The sequence below is a fragment of the Hypanus sabinus genome, chromosome 3 (assembly GCF_030144855.1).
Source record: "Hypanus sabinus isolate sHypSab1 chromosome 3, sHypSab1.hap1, whole genome shotgun sequence".
Taxonomy (NCBI): Eukaryota; Metazoa; Chordata; class Chondrichthyes; order Myliobatiformes; family Dasyatidae; genus Hypanus; species Hypanus sabinus.
Window position 1 is genome coordinate 92,750,901 of NC_082708.1, and position 23,375 is coordinate 92,774,275.

At 39.2% G+C, this 23,375-nt stretch overlaps 1 protein-coding gene across 1 annotated transcript in view; it reads left to right on the top strand.

Annotated features, from left to right (window-relative positions):
* Window positions 1–23,375, top strand: part of si:ch1073-15f19.2 (mucin-3B) — a 141,394-nt gene that overhangs the window by 59,479 nt on the left and 58,540 nt on the right. The window contains exon 5 of the mRNA XM_059964783.1: window positions 2,310–2,684. Coding sequence (XP_059820766.1) covers window positions 2,310–2,684 — 375 coding nt within the window. The remainder of the gene's footprint in view (window positions 1–2,309; window positions 2,685–23,375) is intronic.

Here is a 23,375-nt window from a genome sequence, read left to right on the forward strand (position 1 = left end):
ATTGGTCCTCTTGAAGATCAGAGTGGTTGGCTATGTATGGAACCAAAAGAAATGGGAGAGATATTAAATGGGTTTTTTGCATCTGTATTTACTAAGGAAACTGGAATGGAGTCTATGGAAACAAGGCAAACAAGTAGGAAGGTCATGGAACTTATACAGATTAAAGAGGAGGAGGTGCTTGCTGTCTTGAGGCAAATCAGAGTAGATAAATCCCCAGGAGCTGACAGGGTATTCCCTTGGACTTTGAAGGAGACTAGTGTTGTAATTGCAGGGGCCCTGGCAGAAATATTTAAAATGTTGATATCCACGGATCAGGCGCCGGAGGATTGGAGGATAGCTCATGTAGTTCTGTTGTTTAAAAAAGGCTCAAAAAGTAAACCGGGAAATTACAGGCCGGTATGCTTGACATCGGTAGTAGGTAAATTATTGGAAGGAATACTAAGAGATAGGATCTATAAGTATTTGGATAGACATGCTGACTGATAGAAACAGTCAGCATGGTTTTGTGTGTGGTAGGTCATGCTTAACCAATCTATTAGAGATTTTTGAGGAAGTTACCTGGAAAGTGGATGAAGAGAAGGCAATGGATGTTGTATACATGGACTTTAGTAAGGCCTTTGACAAAGTCCCGCATGGGAGGTGAGTTAGGAAGATTCAATCGCTAGGTATACATGGACAGATAGTAAATTGGATTAGACGCTGGCTTAATGGAAGAAGCCAGAGAGTGGTAGTGGAGGATTGCTACCCTGAGTGGAGGCCTGTGACTAGTGGTGTGCCACACGTATCAGTGCTGGGTCTATTGTTATTTGTCATCTATATCAATGATCTGAATGATAATGTGGCAAATTGGATCAGCAAATTTGCTGATGATACAAAGATTGGAGGCGTAGTGGACAGTGAGGAAGGTTTTCAAAGCTTGCAGAGGGATTTAGACCAGTTGGAGGAATGGGTTGAAAAATGGCAGATGGAGTTTAATGTGGACAAGTATGAGGTATTGCACTTTGGAAGGTCAAACCAAGGTAGAACATACAAGGTAAATGGTAGGACACTGAGGAGTGTAGTAGAACAGAGGGATCTGGGAATACAGATACATAATTCCCTAAAAGTGGCATCACAAGTAGATGGGGTCATAAAGAGAACTTTTCATACATTGGCCTTTATAAATCGAAGTATTGAGTATAAGAGTTGGAATGTAATAGTGAGGTTGTATAAGACATTGGTGAGACCAAATTTGGAGTATTGTGTGCAGTTTTGGTCACTTATATTAATATTAATATAATTAATAATATTATATTAATATAATATTAATAATATTAATAAGGTTGAAAGAGTGCAGAGAAGGTTTACAAGGATGTTGTCGGGACTAGAGAAACTGAGTTACAGAGAAAGGTTGAATAGGTTATCTCTTCATTCCCTGGAGCATAGGAGAATAAGGTTTGATTTGATAGAGGTGTATAAAATTATGATGGGTATAGATAGAGTGAATGCAAGCAGGCTTTTTCCACTGAGGCTAGGGGAGAAAAAAAAAACCAGAGGTCATGGGTTAAGGGTGAAGGGGGAAAAATTTAAAGGGAAAATTAGGGGGGTGCTTCTTCACGCAGAGAGTGGTGGGAGTGTGGAATGAGCTGCCAGATGAAGTGGTGAATGCAGGCTCATTTTGACATTTAAGGAAAACTTGGACAGGTTTGGAGGGATATGACCCAGGTGCAGGCCAGTGGGACTGGGCAGAAAAATAGTTCAGCGCTGCCAAGAAGGGCCAAAAGGCCTGTTTCGGTGCTGTAATGTTCTATGGTCCTATGGTTCTATCTGGACTTGATCCTGACCTCATTTGTTGTCTATCTGGAAACTCCATGTCCTCAGTGTGTATTTTTTCCCAGGTGCTCCAGGTTTCTCCCACATCCCAAAGATTAATTAGCCACAGTAATGGAGATAATTGTGAAAGAAAATTAAAAAGGAGGTGATGAGCAAGTAACAAGGAAGAAGACTCAGGGCTGAAGGAAAACTGGAAGGGCAGTGGGATTGATGGGATTATGTGCCGGGAGCTGGCATGCACCTGATGACCTGAATGACCAGTAAGAAGCTAATTTGCCTATTGAATTGCTTCAGGCTCTAAGGACGAGCTATTTATTTAGTCTCCTATCTCTCCCTTCTCTATTGGTACAGCTATAGTTCTCTCTTCAAATCTTTATTCAGTATTTCACCTTACTTTTTCCAAACCTCATTAATATGTTGTATTTCTTGATTCAATCATTATATATCAATCATTTACTAATGTTATTTTTTGCTAATGTTAATAATCTCTTTTTTAGGCACTGAATCTTATTCAAGCACTGAATTGACTACAAGCCCCAAATTACCATTTGTTACTGATTCATCAACTACACCAGCAGCCGCTTCTAGCACCAGCTCATTCACCAGTGCTGGATTGTCTACCATCTTTCAAGAATCTCAGTCTTCGTATACTGTTGTACCATCCATCAATATTGAAATTTCAAACAGTCCTGGACCATCATTTACAAATGAGCTATCAACCACAGAAGGACTGATGAGCACTCTTCAGCCATTAATTAATTTGGGGTCATCTACAGGATTTGTGAAAAGTTCAGAAGTACCAATTGATGAAACTAGTTTGTACACAACAATGAGCTGGAACAGAACAATTGCTACAGACATCATCAAAGATGGTAAGTATTTCTTTGTCATTTTGTGACTTAACTTTGTGACATATACTTAGTCCAATAGTCCATACACAGTCAGCTATGGAGGCCAGGACAGTGGGTAGATATAAAGTGAAAATAGATAGTTTCTTGATTGGTCACGACGTCCAAGGTTATGGTGAGAAGGCAGGTTGAATGGGATTTGGGATCAGCCATGATGGAACAGTGGACTCGATGGGCTGAATGGCCTAATCCTGCTCCTATGTCTTATGGTTTTATTAAGTGTGTTTTCTTTGTTGTAAAAGATGCTTCCCTTAGATTTATACTACTTGCCAATAGTTCCAAATTGAATAATTCAAAGACAGCAGAAACACACTGATGATGGGTATACAGAATCTTATTCAGGGTAGAAATATCAAACGTCTGAGGACATGGTTTTAAGGATGGGGGGTCACGTTTACAGGTGAAGCCAGGGGTAGGTTTTTAAGCAGAGAATGGCAGGTGCTTGCAGTAGGTTTTTGGGGTGAAAGCAGGCTTTTAGATATACAGAAGAACATGAAGGGAATAGAAAAATACAGATGAAACCCGTGAGGATATTTATATAAATTAGCATTAATTGTGTGCTCAAAGACTTACCCATTGCTGACTATTCTGAGCTCTGTTTTAGATAATGCAGAAGAACTTTATTCAGCAGAGTTAATAATTTTCTTTGACTTGATTAACAGGAGCAGGTGTTAAATAATTGGTAAAAATATTGCCTTTCTAAGTTTTGAACAAATAAATTATTTTTTGCAACAGTCTAATTTCTGTTTCTCAACAACCCTTAGAGCTCATTTTCCTCATTTTCATTTCTACAGCTGAAATCTTCTGCTTCCTTACATGAGAAGAATCATTTTTAAGTCGCGTAACTTTTACTTACATGGAAACATAGAAAACCTACAGCACAATACAGTCTCTATGGCCCACAAACCATATAACCATATAACAATCACAGCACGGAAACAGGCCATCTCGGCCCTCCTAGTCCGTGCCGAACACAACTAGGAATTACTAGGCTTACCTATAGCCCTCTACTTTTACTAAGCTCCATATACCTATCTAAAAGCCTCATAAAAGACGCTATTGTATCCGCCTCCACCACCGTTGCCAGCAGCCCATTCCATGCACTCACCACACTGAGTAAAAAACTTACTCCTAATTTCTCCTCTGTACCTATTCCCCAGTACCTTAAACCTGTGTCCTCTTGTGGCAACCATTTCAGCCCAAGGAAAAAGCCTCCTTGACTATCCACACGATCAATGCCTCTCATCATCTTGTACACCTCTATCAGGTCACCTCTCATCCTCATTCGCTCCAAGGAGAATAGGCCGAGTTCACTCAACCTATTCTCATAAGGCATGCTCCCCAATCCAGGCAACATCCTTGTAAATCTCCTCTGTACCCTTTCTATGGCTTCCACATCTTTCCCTTAGTGAGGTGACCAGAACTGAGCACAGTACTCCAAGTAGGGTCTGACCAGGGTCCTACATAGCTGCAACATTACCTCTCGGCTCCTAAGTTGATGAAGGACAATACACCATACACCTTCTTAACCACAGAGTCAGCCTGCGCAGCTGCTTTCAGTGTCGTATGGACTCGGACCCCAAGATCCCTTTGATGCTCCACACTGCTAAGAGTCTTACCATTAATACTATATTCTGTCATCCTTTTTGACCTACCAGAATGAACCACTTCACACTTATCTGGGTTGAACTCCATCTGCCACTTCTCAGCCCAGTTTTGCATTCTATCTGACAGCCCTCCACACTATTCACAACACCTCCAACCTTTGTGTCAACAGCAAACTTACTAACCCTTCCCTCCACTTCCTCATCCAGGTCATTTATAAAAATCACGAAGAGTATGGGTACAGTAAAACTTAATTAACATAACCCACTCCAACATACTTAGACCATATGACCAGTAGACATCGGAGCAGAATTTGACAGTTCATTCCATCGAGTCTGCTCTGCCCTTCCATCATGACTGATCCTGGATCCCATTCAACCCCATACACCTGCCTTCTCACCATATCCTTTGATGCCCTGACCAATCAGGAACTATCAACTTCTGCTTTAAATATACCCAAGGACATGGCCTCCACTGCAGTCTGTAGCAGAGCATTCCACAGATTCACTACTGTCAGGCTAAAAAAATTCCTCCCTACCTCTGTTCTAAAAGGTCATCCCTCAATTTTCAGGCTGTGCCCTCTAGTTTTGGATACCCTCACCAGAGGAAACATCCTCTCCACATCCACATTATCTAGTCCTTTCAACATTCAGTAGGTTTCAATGAGATCCCTCCCCATTCTTCTAAATTCCAGTTTAGAATATGATCCTCATCTGTTAACCCCTTCATTCCCAGAATCATCCTCAACCACCTCTGGACTCTCTCCAATGACAACACATCCTTTCTGAGATCATGGGACCCAAAACTGTTGACAATACTCCAAGTGTGGCCTGACTAGTGTCCTATAAAGACTCAGCATTATCTCCTTGCTTTTATATTCTATTCCTCTTGAAATAAATGCCAACATTGCATTTTCCTTCTTTTCCACAGACTCAACCTATAAATTAATCTTCTGGGAGTCTTTCATGAGGACACCCAAGTCCCTTTGCACCTCTGATGTTTCAACTTTCTCCCCATTTAGATAATAGTCTACCTTAACATTCCTTCTACCAAAATGCATGATCATACATTTCCCAAGACTGTATTCTATCTGTCAGTTTTTGCCCATTCTTCCAATTTGTCTAAGTCCTCCTACAATCACATTGCTTCTTCAGCACTACCTACCCCTCCACCTAACTTTGTATGATCCACAAACCTTGCCGCAAATCCATCAATTCCATTATCTGAATCATTGACAAACAATATGAAGTCCCAATACTGACACCTGAGGAACACCACTAGTCACTGGCAGCCAACCAGAAAAGGCCCCCTGTATTCCCACTTGCTGCCTCCTACCTGTCAGCCATTCTGCTATCCATGCCAGTATCATTACTGTAAGACCATAGGATTTTGTCTGGTTAAGCAGCCTCATGTGTCGCACCTTATCGAATGCCTTTTTAAAATCCAAGTAAATGACATTCACTGCCTCTCCTTTCTCCACATTGCTTGTTATTTCCTTGAAGAACTCTAACAGATTTGTCAATCAAGACTTTCCTTTATAGAAATCATGACTTATTTTATCAAGTACCCTGAAATTTCATCCTCAATAATAGACTCCAATACTTTCCCAGTTTCTGAGTTTAGGCTAACTGGCCTATAGTTTCCTTTCTTTTGCCTTCCTCCCTTCTTAAAGAGTGGAGTCACATTTTAAATCTTCAAGTCCTCCCAGAGCATGCCAGAATCAAGTGATTCTTGAAAGATCATGACCAATGCATCTATTAACTTCAGTAATCTCTTTCAGGTCTCTGGGATATTGGTTGAGACTGTGATAAAGAAGGCAAATAGAATGTTGGCATTTATTTCCAAAGGAATAGAATATGAAAGCAAGGAGATAATGCTGAGTCTTTATAGGACACTAGTCAGGCCACACTTGGTTGTAAACTGGATTCGAAATTGGCTGTGTGGGAGAAAGCAGATAGTGGTAGTGTATGATTGCTTCTCAGGCTGGAGGCCCATGACTAGTGGTGTGCCTCAGGGAGCTGTGCTGGGACCATTGTTGTTTGTTGTCTATATCAATGATCTAGATGATAATGTGGTAAATTGGATCAGCAAGTTTGCTGATGACACTAAGATTGGAGGTGTTGTGGACAGCGAGGAAGGCTTTCAAAGCTTGCAGAGGGATCTGGACCAATCTCAAAAATGGGCCAGAAAATGGCAGATGGAATTTAATGCACACAAGTGTGAGGTGTTGCATTTTGGAAGGACAAATCAAGGTAGGACATACACAATAAATGGTAGGGCACTGAGGAGTGCGGAGGAATGAAGGGATCTGGGAGTTAAGATGCATAATTCCCTGAAAGTGGCATCACAGATAGATAGGGTTGTAAAGACGGCTTTTGGCATCCTGGCATTCATAAATCAAAGTATTGAGTATAGGAGTTGGGATATTATGATGAGGTTGTATAAGACAGTGCTGAGGCCAAATTTGGAGTATTGTGTACAGTTCTGGTCACCTAGCTATAGGAAGGATATCGGTAAGGTTCAAAGAGTGCAGAGAAGATTTACTAAGATGTTGCCAGGTCTTCAGGAGGAGTTATAGGGAAAGATTGAACATGTTAGGACTTTATTCCTTGGAGTGTAGAAGAATAAAGGGAGAGAGATTTCATAGAGGTTTACAAAATTATGAGGGGTATAGACAGAGTAAATGTGAGTAGGCTCTTTCCATTTAGACTAGGAGAGATAAACACGAGAGGACATGGCTTTAGGGTGAAAGGGGAAAGGCTTAGGGGGAAATTCTTGACTCAGAGATCATTGGGAGAGTGCAATGAACTGCCATCTGACAAGGCAAATGTGGGCTCACTTTTAAGTTTAAAAAATAAATTGGATAGATACATGGATAGGAGAGGTCTGGAGGGTTATGGACTGGGTGGAGGTTATTGGGACTAGCAGAATAAAGTTTTGGCACAGACTAGAATGGCTTAATGGCCTGTTTTCTGTGCTGTAGTGTTCTATGGTTCTAATCTATCTGGTCCAGGTGACTTTATCCATTTTAAGACCTTTGAGTTTGCCTAGCACTTGATCCTTTGTAATGGCAATGGCAAGCACTCCTGCTCCCTGACAGTCACGGACCTCTAGCACACTGCTAGTGTCTTCCACAGTAAAGACTGATGCAAACTACTCATTAAGTTTATCTGTCATTTCTTTGTCTCCCTTTACTATCTCACCAGTGTCATTTTCCAATGGTCACATATCAAATCTCACCTCAATTTTTTTTCTTTATATAACTATTCTTTCTTGAGTCTGCTCCTTTATATTATTGGCTAGTCTGCCTGCAGAATTCATCTTTTTTAGTTCTCTTTTGTTGAAATTTAAATGTTTCCCAATCATCCAACTTCTCATTCACTTTTGTTACCTTATATGCCCTCTCCTTGGTTTTTATGCAATCCTTAACTTCCCTTGCCATGGTTGCCTACCTCTGCCATTTGAGAACTCTATGGGACATATTTATCCTGCACCTTGTGAATTATTCCCAGAAACTTCAGCAACCTCTGCTCTGCCATCATCCCCAGCAGTATCCTCCTCCAATCCACCTGGGCAAGCTCCTCTCTCATGCCTCTGTAATTCCCTTTATTCCATTGTGATACTGATACATGTGAGTTATGCTTCTCCTTCTCAAATTGCTGTATGAATTCAATCATATTATGATCAATGCCTCCTCAAGTTTCCTTTATGTTAAGCTCACCAATAAGGTATGGGTTATTAAGGTCCCTAACAAGATCTGGGTTACAGTATTACACAACTCCCAATCTAAGATAACCTTTTCCCTAGTAGGTTCAAGCACAAGCTGCTCTAAAAAGCCATCTTGTAAGCATTCAGCAAATTCCCTTTCAAGCAATCCAATGCCAACCTGATTTTTCCAATCCCCTTGCATATTGAAGTCCCTCATTACAATTGTGTCATTTCCCTTTTTGCATACCTTTTCCAGCTCTCTCTGCAATCTCAACCTCACATCCTAGCTACCATTTGAAGATCTATATATGATTACCATAATGGATTTTTTACCTTTGCAGCTTCAATTCCACCCCAAAGACTGAATATTCTCAGACCCTATGTCACCTTTTTCTAAAGATGTAGTTCCTTCTCCTACCAACCTGCCATCTATGCCTTTCTGCCTGTTCTTTTGATACAAAGTATATCCTTTGATGTTAAGCTCCCAACTATGACCTTCTTTCAGCCACGACTCAGTGATTCCCAGAGCATCATACTGATCAATCTCTAATTGTGCCATGACTTTGTCCACCTAGTTCCACCTTTAGCCCTGCATTCTTCACCCTTTTGAACTTTGCCTCTGTGGTACAATTCAACTCTTTGCTCTGTCTGAATTTTTACCCAATCCTTTCTTACATTCATGTGGCATGCATCATCTACTTGTAAACCTTCTTTTAATTAGATATTACAGAATTGGAAAATATATTTCCCGGTCAACTTAGTAAGTTTAAAGATTCTCATAAGCAGGTGAGTTTCAGGATATTGCAGGACGCATAGAAAGTAGAACACTATAGTACAGTAAAGGTCCTTCACTCCAAGATGTGCTGACATTTTAGCCTACTCTAAGATCAATATAACTTTCCTTTATTTCTATTCACTTTTCCTTCATTCATGTGCCTATCTAAAAACATGTTAAATACCCTAAGTATATTTGCTTCTACTACCACCCTGACAGGTTTTTCCATAAACCCACCACACTATGTGTAAAAAGAAAAAACAATACCTCTGATATCCCCCATATGCTTTCTTCTAATCACCTTATAATTATATTCCCTCAAAATACCTATTTTTGCACCAAGAAAAGTCTCTGGCTATCCACTCAGTCTATCCCTCTTATCTTCTGCACATCTGTCATGTCACCTCTCATCTGCCTTCACTCCAAAGAGAAAAGCCCTAGCTCACTCACCTATGCTCATAAGAAATTATCTCTGAATCTCCTTTACAACCTGTCTAAAGCTTCAACTTCCTTCCTATAATGAGGTGACCAGAACTGAACCCATATTCCGCGTGTGCTCCAACCAGAGTTTTATAGAGCTGCAACATTTCTTCTCCAATCTTGAACTCAGTCATCCATAAGACCAATAAGACATAGGAGCAGATTTAGGCCATTTGGCCCATCGAGTCTGCTCTACCAATCAATCATGGTTGACCATTTTCTCCCCCTCCTCAGCCCCACTCTCCTGTCTTCATCCCATAACCTTTGATGCTGTATCCAATTAAGAGCCTATCAATCTCTGACTTAAGTACACCCAACGACCTGGCCTCCACATCTCCTGTGGTAACAAATTCCACCAATTTACCACCTTCTGGCTTGAGAAATCTCTCAATATCTGTTTAAAATGGACACCTGAGGCTGTGCCCTCTTGTCCTGGACTCCCCCACCATGGGAAACATGCTCTCGATTTCTACTCTGTCTACACCTTTCAACGCTCGAAATGTTTCAAAAAGATCACACATCATCGTTCTAAATTCCAGCAAGTAATGACCCAGAGCCATCAAATGTTCCTCATATGATAACCCTTGCATTCTTGGAATCATCCTTGTGAACTTCCTCTGAACCCTCTCTAATGCCAGCACATCTTTTCTTAGATATTGAGTCCAAAATTGTTCACAGTACTCAAAGTGAGGCCTCACCAGTGCCTTATAAAGCCTCATCATCACATCCCTGCTCTTTTATTCTAGACCTATTGAAATGAATACTAACATGGCATTTGCCTTCCTCACTACCAATTCAACCTGCAAGTTAACCTTTAGAGTGATTTGCACAATGACTCCCTTTGCATCTCAGATTTTTGCATTTTCTCCCCATTGAGAAAATAGTCTGCTCACAATGACTCCCTTTGCATCTCAGATTTTTGCATTTTCTCCCCATTGAGAAAATAGTCTGCTCATTTATTTCTACTACCAAAGTGAATGACCAAGCATTTTCCAACATTGTATTTCATTTGCCACTTTCTTGCCCATTCTCCTAATCTGTCTAAGTCTCTCTGCAGTCTACCTTTTTCCTACCTGCCCCTCCACCAGTCTTCATATCATCTGCAAACTTGGCAACAAAGCCATCTATTCCATCATCTAAATCATTGATATACAGCATAGAAAGGACCGGTCCCAACACTGGCATCCAACCAGACCAGTGGGATCCTTTTATTCCCACTCTGTCTCCTACCAATCAGACAATAATCTAAGCATGCCAGTAAATTTCCTGTAATACTTTGGTAAGAATCCTCATGTGTGGCACCATGTCAAAGGCCTTCTGAAATCCAAATATTTACTGCATCCCCTTTATCTATCCTACTTGTAAACTCCTCAAAGAATTCCAACAGGTTAGTCAGGCAGGATTTTTCTTTAAGGAAACCATGCTGAGTTTGTCCTATCTTGTCTTGTGTCACTAAGTACTCCATCACCACATCCTTAACAATTGGTTTCAACATCTTCCCACCCACTGACTTCATGCTAACTGGTCTCTAATTTCCTTTCTGCTGCCTTCCTCTTTTCTTAAAGCGTGGAATGATATTTGCAATCTTCCGGTGCTCAGTAATCATGCCAGAGTCCAATGACTTTATTAAAAAACATTACTAGTGTCTCCTCAATCTCTACTGCTACTTCTTTCAGAACCTCGCTAGTTCATCTCATCTGGGTGATCTATGTGCCTTTATGTCTTTCAGCTGTTTGAACACCTTCTCCCTTGTAATAGTAGCTGCACTTGCTTCTCTTTCTTCACACCAATATCTGGCACAATTTGTGTCTTCCACAGTGAGGATTAATGCAAAATACTTACTTCGTTCATCTGCCATCTCTTTGTCCCTATTATTATTTCTCTGGCCTCATTTTCTAGTGGTCCTACATGCATTCTCATCCCTCTTATTTTTTTTACGTACTTGAAGAAGTTTTTTCTATCCACCTTGATATTGTTTGTTGTCTAAGAACATTTTAAATATTTTTTCTAGATCCCTGCAAATTCTGCACTAGCTTCTAAGGGAACACATTGTCAGGCCCTGGGGATTTATCCACCCTAATTTGCCTCAAAACAGCAAACTCTTTAATCCATATATGATCCATGATCTCGCTGCTGTTTTGCTGCACTTCTTAAAAACTCTGTGTCTGTCTCCTGGGTAAACACAGATGCAAAAATCTATTTAAGATCTCCCCCCATCTCCTTCAGTGACATCCATAGATGACCATGCTGACCTTCAAGAGGACCAAACTTGTCCCATGCTATCCTTTTCCTCTTAATATGTCTGTAAAATGTCTTGGGATTCTCCTTCACCTTGTCTGCTAAAACAACCTAATGCCAGCTTTAAGCCCTCCTCATCTTCCTGTGCAACAGGATCCCTGCCTTCCTCATCATGAAATTACAGCCAATGAGGATCAGAAATAATATCTCCTAACTGACAGTCAACACTAGTGCACCTCAATGGTGTGTGCGTAGCCCACTGATCTACTCTAACTACATCCATGACTGTGTGGCTAGGCACAGCTCAAAGACATCAGCTAAATTTGCCAATGACATAACTAATGTTAACAGAATTCCAGACGGTAATGAGAAGGTGTATGGCAGTGAGATCTGCTGGGTGAGTGCTGTTACAGCAACAAACTTGCACTCAACGTCAATAAGACCAAGGATTGTGGACTTCTGGAAGGATATGAAAGAGTCACTGCACATTACCAGAAAAAGCTTCAGTTTTACAGTATGGAAGTCCAAGCCAATATATGTAGAAAGCTAAAATCACTTAAAAGGTTTATTTAAAACCAGTTGCTTCCTTTTTCCTAAACACTGCCTTAATTTCCCTTGCAAACCAGTGTTCCCTAATCTTTATAGCCTTCCCCTTCACTCTAGACCCTGAAGGCTCCCTATCTCACTTTTTTTTCAATATTTTTATTAACTTTCACATAGAAGAATACGGAGTGCATGAGGTTATATATGAATAAAAAAATATATAGTACTGAATACATTATATTTAAATCACACTTACAATCACAGTACCCTATATTCATAATCAACCATGTACATTAATTAAATTGTAACTTGAAATGTAATAATTTTATTATTAAAAAAAGAATTTAAACCCACTACCAAGACTGAAGCTGTTTAGTAAAGAAAGAAAGATGGAAAAAAATCCTTATCACATAGTAATTTATGTTATTTGCCAACATCTGTACATTAATACCAAACCAAAGGTTTTGAAATTAGTTCAAAAATGGTCCCCAAAGTGTTGGAAAGTCTTGGTCAGAAATTGAACAATGGACCTTCTCTAAATTTAAGCATGACATAAATCATGTAACCATTGAATGTGAGTAGGCGGAGCAACATCCTTCCATTTAAGCAACACCGCCCTCCTAGCTACAAGAGAAATAAAAGCCAATATATGCAAATCAAATGTCTCCAAAGTTAGGCCTTTTTCTCCAACAATACCAAACAAGGCAGTCAAAGGTTTAGGCTTAAAATTTACTTTAAGAAGTACAGAAAATTTTTGGAATACTTCCTTCCAGTACTTTTCAAGGCTCGGACATGTTCAAAACATATGGATTAGTGAAGCCCTCCATTGTTACATCTATCACAATAGGGAGATATATCCAGAGAAAAATGAGATAGCTTGTCTTTGGACACTTGGGCCCTGTGGACCACTTTAAATTGTAGGAAGGAGTGGCAAGCACATAGTGATGAAGTGTTAACCAATTTAAAAATTTCATTCCAAGTCTCCTCAGAAAATGAAATCTGTAAATCTTGTTCCCAGGCATTTGTAATTTTGTCGAAAGGAGCCTCTCTTATTCCCAACAACATGCCATAAATATTGGATATTGAGCCATTATGAAAAGGTTTCAAATTGTAAATTACATCTAGAAAGTTCTTATCAGGATTCATAGGAAATGTATGTAATTTAGATTGCAGAAAGTCTCTAATTTGTAGATATCGAAAAAAGTGGGTTTTTGGTAAGCAATATTTAGTTGACAGTTGCTCAAATGAAAAGAGACTTCCTCCAACAAACGGATCCTGAAAGCATTTTATACTCAATCTATCCCATTCTTTATAAGGTTATAGAAGGTTTAAAAAAAATGGGACTAGAAAGAGAAAATCTCAATAAACCAAAGTATTTTCTAAATTGCAACCAGATCCTCAAAGTATGCTTAACTACCAAATTGTCAGTTAGTTTTTTTAAAGATAAAGGAAGTGAGGATCCAAGAGGAGAAATAATAGAATTTTTTTTAACAGAGTTAGCTTCTAAAGAGACCCATACTGGACAGTCCTCACGGTTAATGTAATATGACCAAAACATAAGATTTCATATATTGACTGCCCAGTAATATAACCTAAAATTTGGTAAAGCTAAGCCTCCATTCTTTTTAACTTTTTGAAAGTGAACTTTATTTAATCAAGAATGTTTGTTTATCCATATATACAAAGATAGAATCGAATCAAGAGAATCAAAAAAAACTTAAGAATAAAAACAGGTAAGGTCTGAAAAAGGTATATAAATTTAGGCAGGATATTCATTTTAATAGAGTTAATTTGACCAATCAATGATAGAAAGAGGGGAAACTAGTTTGTTAGTGCCCTTTTCACATAATTCAATAGGGTATGAAAATTTTCTTTAAGTAGGTATTTATAATTCTTAGTAATTGTTACACCCAAATAGGTAAATTGATTTCTTACAATTTTAAAAGGAAGGTTAGTATAAATTGATACCAGATCATTCAAGGGGAAAAGTTCACTCTTATGTAAATTCAATTTATATCCTGAAAACTGGCTGAAACAGGAGAGTAAAGAAAGCATAGGAGGTAACGAGGTCTCAACATTAGAAATAAAAAGCAATAGAAACTTTGTGGGTAGTACTTCTCCTTAAAATACCAGTGATATCACTAGATTCTCAAAAAGCAATAGCTAAGGGTTCTAAATCCAGATCAAAGTGCAAAGGGCTCAAAGGACATCCTTGTCTGGCTCCACGTTGGGGTTTAAAAGGTTTAGAATTCTGAAAATTAGTAAGAACCCAAGCAGAGGGAGATACCATAAATTCTGGTGTGTAAGTCGGCCTGGAGTATAAGCCAACCCCCATTTTCAAGGTTAAAAACTGACTTTTTCATGTTACCTTTGTGTAAGCCGACCGCTTTTGTAGAGGTTTTTGATTTAACCAGAAAAGATCACAAGGTACTCAGCTTTGCCCGATCCAGAACCTGGAAATTTTGTAAACCAGTACCTGCTAAGAAAACAGGCCTACATGTTGTAGAGCATTACAAGCAAATTCTTAATAAATAAATCAGGGAGGGAAACCATTTAGTGCCCATCATAATCTCATTAAAATATAACACAGGGTGGTGGGATCAGCATGTGTAGTTAGTACTGGGTTTGCGACCGCCATGTACAAAAGATTAAAAGAAATGCAATATGATGCTGGCTTCAAGCTGAAGGTTGTTGATTTTGTTAAAGGAATTAATAATTCTGCAGCTACTAAGTTTAGTATAAATGAGAAATGTTACAAATCAGCAACAATGAATATATAATTGAGACAGATTTTTTTTAATAACAAATAAAACATTTATTAAACACTGTAAAAAACCCAAAAGTAAACAAGCGACTAACTTAACCGGAAGTCAGCTGCTGTGCGGGAGCTTCAACAGTTCTTAAAGCGATAATGAGAAAACAGTTCCTAGAAGTAGTAATGCAAAAGTCCAAAGTTTTACCCAGTCATTTGGGAGAGGCTTTCTTCCCCATACTTAAATCCTTCCCAAGTTGTTACTGCTGATCCCAGCCGGAGTATGTTATTTCCTGGAGGATTACAGTCGAAGGAAATAAAATGGCTTAAAGGCACTGACCTTTCCTTGACGAAACTCTGCATCCAATCTTTCTGCTCTCTTTTGGCAAAGCAGGAGTTAACATGGAAACATGTTACTAATTCCTCGCGCGAAGATTAAACAAAGGTTGAATCTGTTTCACCATCGACATTAACTTTCCCAATCCTGCGGGATTTCCAAACCCCTTTAAAATCTTCACTCTCCATGGACTGGACTGGCAGTATTGGAGCAAAACTGCCGGCAATAACCTTTGAGACTTAAGGCAGAAAATAAAACTCCACTTTAAAATAAAACTGCGTCATACATCGAAATACGCAGCAACGCGGAGTCACTAGTGAAATCAACCACCGACTGCCCTGCGTCACAGAGAGGGGTTCTCCTTTTATACCCTGTTGAAAAAAACTATCACATGACCTCTCACTGGCATGAAAATGACGTCACTCCACCATCACAAGACCATTACCTTATGTCCAGCGTAGCCTCAATCACATCATGGGTACAAGATACCCATGGGTAAGTAACAGAAACAAGTGAGAGAGTGGAGAAAGGCAGAGGACTCACTGAGGGAAATGCCAAAGACGAAATATGCAAACCGTGGGAAAACATGCCAGTGGTCAGAACTGGAAGAAGAATCACCAGTGGATACATTGTTACCAGAGAAATGATTCGAGTTCATGCATTGAAATGGGATGAAAAACACCGTGAGGTCAGTGAAAATTTCAAAGCTATGCGAAGTTGGTGCACCTGATTTATGAATAGGTGTGATCTTGTATTGAGACAAAAAACAAAGATTGCTCAGAAAGTTCCCGCGGGGTGTTGTTCTTTACGTTCAAGAACACTTCTGGATGGATGAAGTGGGTTGTTTGAAGTAGGCTAAAGAGGTGTGGCGTCAATGTCCCGAAGGTTTTAGGAAGGAAAAGTCGCTACTTGTCTGGGACGTGTTCAAAGCGCGCTTGTCAGGTGAGACAAAGGCGGCATTGAAAGTTGAAAATACGGACATTGCAGTCATCCCCGGTGGTTTGATGTCCATGCTTCAGCCACTAGATGTAAGTTTAAACAAACCATTCAAAGAATTCATGCGTTGACAGGGGAACAAATTTGACTCAAAAACAGCCAATAAATATGACCTGTCTTCCGTGCATTCGTTTTCCAAAGTTGTCACCCTCTGTATAAGCTGACCCCCTAATTTTAGGAACAAAATTTAGGGCCAAATTCTTGGCTTATTCACTTTACGGTAAATAAAGTAATTTAATCCACTGAATGAAAGTGGGCCCAAAGTTAATATTATCTAAAATTTTAAATAAATAATTCCATTTAACCTGATCAATAGCCTTCTCAGCGTCTAGAGTTATCACGTATTCCAATACCTCCTCAGAAAGAGAAGACATAACATTCAGTAAATGACAAATATTAAAATGGGAATAGTGATTTTTAATAAATCCAGTCTGACCATCAGATATGATAGATGGTAAAATATTTTCAAGTCTACAAGCCAAAACTTTGCATAGAATTTTAGTATCAACATTAAGTAAAGAAATTGGTCTATATGAAGAGCATTCAGTTGGGTTCTTATTTTTTTTAAAGAATAAGCGAAATGGAAGCTTCATAAAAAGATTGAGAGAGCCTACCAAATTTAAAGGAATCTGAAAATACAGAACATAAATGAGGTATAAACAATGAGGAAAAAGCCTTGTAATATTCTCCAGAAAATCCATCAGGACCCGGAGTGCAATGAATGTACAGCCTTCGCAATTTCCTCATAAGAAATAGGTTGATCCAACTGCTTTGGACTATCAGCAGAAAGTACAGGGATGTTTAATTGGTCTAAAAAATTATTCATTACAGTATTATCTTTAGGAGAGTTAGAACTATAAAGTGTAGAATAAAATTCTCTGAAGGTATCATTTATTTCTAAATGGTCAGTTGTCCTATCACCATTAGCTTTACAAATTTCTTTTAATTTGCCATTTGGCTATAAAGGTTTTTAATTGGTTAGCCAATAATTTAGCTGTTTTGTCTCTATGAATATTGAATTGATGTTTATCTTTTAAGAGCTGACTTTCAATTGGATATGTTAAAAGAAGATTATATTTAGTTTTAATTTCAACACGATTTTTATATAAAGCAGGATCTGGAGCCAAAGCATATATTTGGTCTAATTAAAAAAAATCTCTCCTTATTAGCTTTTTTCTTAACACTTGCAGTATAAGAAATAATTTGTCCTCTAATATAGGCCTTCAAAACATCCCATATAATAAGATAGGAAGTCTCTTCAATCATATTCTATTCAAAAAACAAGTTTGTTTCTCCAGAAACTTAAAAAAAATCCATATCAGATAGCAAAGTTAGATTAAAATGCCAAAATCCATTTATTTGAGGGAGACCAGGTAGGTTTAAAGATAAAAACACAGGGGCATAGTTCGAAATAGCAATCTCTTTATATTCACAGGATCGAACTAGCGGAATCATTTGGCTATCAATAAAAAAGGGAAGGGGGAAATGCAAAATAATCAGAGAAGCCCTGAGGGGATGGGATGAAGCTAACAGCTGGAAAGGTGATTGGCAAAAGTGATTCAGAGCTGGAGAAGGGAAAGGATCTTGGGATGGGAAGCCTCGGGAGAAAGAAAGGGGGGGAGCACCAGAGGAAGATGGAGAACAGGCAGGGTGATGGGCAGAGCGAGAGAGAAAAAAAAACAAACAACTAAATATATCATGGATGGAGTAAGAAGGGGAGGAGGGTTATTAACAGAAGTTAGAGAAGTCAATGTTCATGCCATCAGGTTGGAGGCTACCCAGCCAGTATATAAGGTGTTGTTCTCCCAACCTGAGTGTGGCTTCATCTTGACAGTAGAGGAGGCCATGGATAGACATATCAGAATGAGAATGGGACATGGAATTAAAATGTGTGGCCACTGGGAGATCCCGCTTTCTCTGGCAGACAGAGCGTAGGTGTTCAGTGAAATGGTCTCCCAGTCTGTGTCGGGTCTCACCAATATATAAAAGGCCACACTGGGAGCACCGGACACAGTATACCACACCAGCCGACTCACAGGTGAAGTGTCACCTCACCTGGAAGGACTGTCTGGTGCCCTGAATGGTGGTGAGGGAGGAAGAGTAAGGGCAGGTGTCGCACTTGTTCCGCTTACAAGGATAAGTGCCAGGAGGGAGATCAGTGGGGAGGGATGGGGGGGGAACAAGTGGATAAGGAAGTCACGTAGGGAGCAATCTCCCTAATTCTCCGTAACTTCTGCCACCTCCAATGGGACCCCACTACCAAGCACATCTTTCCCTCCCCACCTCTTTCTGCTTTCCGCAGGGATCGCTCCTTATGCGACTGAAAGATGACCGGTCTAAAACTGGATCTAATCAGCAATTAAAGTCTCCTCCCAACACTAAAGAATAATGACTCAAATCTGGCCAGAGTGGAAAAAAAAGCTCAAATAATCCTGGGTCATCTATATTTGGGGTATACAGATTAGCGAATGCCATTAATTTATTATCCTATTTTCTTGACACTATGACAAAACGCCTATTATCAGACATTACTTTATGTTGGACAAAAGGAACAGTATTATCTATAAAGATTGAACCCCCCCCTTGATTTAGCTCAAAAAGAGGAATGAAAATGTAGCCCTTTCCATCTGCTAAAAAGGCATGGATTGTCACATTTACGTATGTGTTTCCTGTAAAAAAAAATAATTGGGACCTTAAGGTTTTTATTATAGGCAAAAATCTTATTCCATTTCAAAGGGTGATTTAACCTTTTCACATTAAGACCAAGTAAATTAATAGGTTGATCCATTTTTAATACTACATACTGGAATGTATTTTAAAACCAGACATCGAACCTTGAGATAAGGAAACCAAGCAACAGATTTGGCTGACAACTCCATACAGTTTCCAGAAAAAAAGCCCTTCTCCCCTCCCAAAGCCAGAAAGCTGACCAATAGATAGCCAGCTTCTACTACTAATAACTTCATCCCTCCCCCAAAAAAATCCTGCTGTTTTAGCTACAATTTATAGCAAGGTTAGCTACATTCCAACCTAGACAAAACAACAGAGAAAAAAAATTTAAACCTCATACCAAAAACAAACCGATTAATTATTGCAATTTCAAAATGATTAAATACCCCATACTGAGCCTTATTAATAGAGAAAAAACCTCAAAAATATGTATAATATAATATATCAAAAAAATCAAAATATCAAAATACATGAACACTCAAGGTATTAGCTCATTAAAACCTTATTCTCTTAATAAAACACTAAAAGGTTCAAAAAAGAGAGTTAGCTTCAAAAGATTACCAAGAGTAAGAGAGGCAAATATTAATGCACAAAGATACTGAGCAATTAATCTTCTGATTCCAAGAATTCTTGATCATCTTCAACCAAATGGAAACACTTCTTTGAGCCATCCCTCAATATAATTCTGAGCCATGCGTGATAATGAAGAGAAGGCTTGAAACCTTTATTAAAAAGTTCCGACATAATCTTCTTAAACTTAGCACGCTCATTCATGATCTCAGGTGAAAAATCCTCAACAATTCTAATCTTTTGGCCTTTATAATCAACCAATCCTCTTCAATGGGATACACAAGTTAAAAGCTCTGTAATTTGAAATTCATATAAACAGACTATGACTGGTCTGGGTCTTTCTCCTGGCTTAGGAACCAATGATCTGCGCGCTCAATCAGCCATAGGCAAAGATGGTAAAATTTCAGGAAATAATTGTGCCAAAAAACTTGCAAAGAATTTCATTGGCTGATCACCTTCAGTTAACTCTTCAAGGCCCAGAATTTGTAGATTGCTTCTTCTGCTTCTGTTTTCTAAATCGATAATCTTCTGCATTAATTTTCATTAGACTTTGATTGCTTTTTACAGAGCTTTTGTAAGTAATCAATTTTCACATCCAAAATTGTCAGAGTTGCTTTATTATCTTCAATTCATTTATCATGTTCAGCTAAGGTTTTCTGAATAGCAACCACTTTTGCATCCATTTGTTTAATTTCAGAGCTAACCTGCTGGGACTCCTCAGAGGATTCTTTTCTGTGTCTTCAAAGCAAATCCATAATAGATTCCAAAGATGCAGGTGGTTCCTCTTCTTTTCTAGTACCTTTGGCACCACTTGTGTTCATATTGAAGCAATATCATGTTTCAAAGTAAGATTTCAAAACAGGTTGGAAACAGTAAGTAAAATAGGAGCAACTTCAAAAAGCTGTTACTCCATCAATGACCAGCAGGAAGTCTCCATCTCACTTTTAAAACCCTCTCATTTTTCAGATTTCAATTCATGGGCAAATAGCCTCCCACATTCAAACTCTGCATGTTCCTATTTAACAGCTTCAAAATGTGCTGTTCTGCACTCTGAAATAAACCCAATTTCAGAGTTTAACCTGTCCAATCTTTTTCCAGAACTAAGTAAAGCTGTTATAATTATCGTCACAGCTCCCAGAGAGCTCCCCACTGATACCAGACACTTGCCCTGCTTTATTTCCCAGTGTTGCTGCTTTTCTACTGGGACCATCTGCATATTATTTGAGCAAGCTCCACTGCACACCTCAGCAAACTGTCTTTTGCACTATGGCAGTCCCCCGTCAATATTAGGGAAGTTGAAATCATCCAGAATACAATCTTATTCATCTTATAGCTATCTGTAATCTCCCTACATATTTGCTTCATTAACTCCCAAGAATTATTGGGGTGCATTCTCTTCAAAGTGATCATCCCCTTCTTATTTCTATAAGAATATCTTCCCTAAGTATCACCACACATACTTTGAATCAAATAGGCTTTAACCTTTTAGAACCATTTACCATTAAGATCACTGTCAAAGGTCTTACTGAAATCTTTGCAGGCTTCATCAACTGTACAGTTTTCATATTTCTCCTGACTAAGAGGGCTTAGAACAGAGAATCAACTTCAGAATAGTGGTGATCTGTCACTCATGACTAAGATGAGGAGAAATTCTTTCTCTCAGGGATGGATGAATCTTTTGAATTCTTTATTTGAAAGGGACTGTGGAGACTTGGTCATTGCAAACATTCAAACCAGAGACTGAAAGACTTCTGGACTTTAAGAGAGCAGTAATGGAGCAGTAATTGGCTTTACAAAATTTAATACAACACCCACATCTACCCTTCAAATATCTGGTCAGGCTAAGGACAGATAGAATTCCTCCTTCTGCCTAAATCCCTTGGATGAATTAAAACTAATATTGCAATTAATAAAATATGAAAAAGTATATAGATCCAATGATTAACCTAAACATTCCCATTAAAATATATACTCTCATCTGTAAGGGGGCATTAACATGTTGACAATTCGAACCAATGTGATGAGGGAGTCAAATTGCAATCAATTTGGCACTTGATTCACAACAAAAAGTTGTATGACACCAGTCCCTCTAGGTTTACAGCATTACTTCACACCTATGGACCCCCAATAAGCACAAATCACATAATGTACATTTTTCCAATAATGGTAATATCGTTTTCACAAATCACAAGGTCTCGACAGAAGTTCAATATTCAACAAAACACAAAACAAGCATTGAAACAGAACAAAGCAATATTCCAGCAAGAACCTTTAAAAACAAATGTGGAGAGATAGAAATGTTTTCATTCCCTCTTAGTCAATTAACCCTTATCCACTCAGAAGGAATTCCTTCTTTCACCAGCTAGTATGTAATTTGTTGTCTCACAGATGCTTACCCCGCCACAGATGCTTACCCCGCCCCGCCTCCCCTGCAGAACTGTATTGGCTCTTTATTAAGTAGATTCAGTTGTGCCTTCAAGAACAAAAGGAATAGATTGTCCTGTCATTAACAAAAAGGGAGCACCTCCTTTCAAGGAGTGATTGTTTAAATTTTACAAAGCATGGGGAAGAACAGGTAATCATCCAGACAAGGCATGGGCGGGAGGAAGTAAACAAATTTGCTTTTTAATAGGCCATTTATTTCTTCTGAAACACTGGTCTGAGGTTAGTAGGGATACAGAATACCATGTTACAGACAGCCCACTCTTATACCCTGCAACCCAAAAAGTGCAAATTATTATCAGATTGAATTTCAAAGGGATCACCATATCCCTGAAGGATAACATCCTCATTATCTTAAACAGTAGGGATTGCCATCTAAGGAGCAGAATAATTGTCTACCACAGCTAGGAGTTACTAGAATCACTCTGTAAAGGAAGGGGACCAACATAAGGTGTCTATTTTAATTTGAGGAGTATCATGAATAAAGCGGATGAGCTTGGAGCGTAGATCAGCACTTGGAGCTATGATGTTGTGGCCATTACAGAAACTTAGATGGTGCAGCGGCAGGAATGGCTACTTCAAGTGCTGAAAGGCTTTAGATGTTTCAGAAAGGACAGAGAGGAAGGCAATAGAGGTAGGGGCATGGCACTGTTGATCAGAGATAGTGTCATGGCTGCAGAAAAGGAGGAAGTCATGGACAGGTTGTCTACGGAGTCTCTGTGGGTGGACATTTGAAACAGGAGGGGGTAAATAACTCAACTGGGTGTTTTTTATACACCACCCAGTAGTAACAGGGACATCGAGGAGCAGATAGGGAGACAGATTCTGGAAAGGAGTAATAATAACAAGGTTGTTGTGTTGGGAGATTTTAATTTCCCAAATATTGTTTGGCATCTTAGAACATAGAATATTACAGCACATTACAGGCCCTTCGGCCCACAATGTTGTGCAGACCCTCAAACCCTGCTTCCCATATAACCCCCCCCCCACCTTAAATACCTGTCTAGTAGACTCTTAAACTTCACTCGTGTATCTGCCTCCACAACTGACTCAGGCAGCGCATTCCACGCACCAACCACTCTGAGTGAAAAACCTTCCTCTTATATCCCCCTTGAACTTCCCTCCCCTTACCTTAAAGCCATGTCCTCTTGTACTAAGCAGTGGTGCCCTGGGGAAGAGGTGCTGGCTATCCACTCTGTCTATTCCCCTTACTATCTTGTACACCTCTCATCCTCCTTCTCTCCAAAGAGTAAAGCCCTAGCTCCCTTAATCTCTGATCATAATCCATATTCTCTAAACCAGGCAACATCCTGGTAAGTCTCCTCTGTACGCTTTCCAATGCTTCCACATTCTTCCTATATTGAGGCGATCAGAACTGGACACAGTATTCCAAGTGTGGTCTAACTAGAGTTTTATAGAGCTGCATCATTACATCGCGTCTCTTAAACTCTATCCCTCGACTTATGAAAGTGAACACCC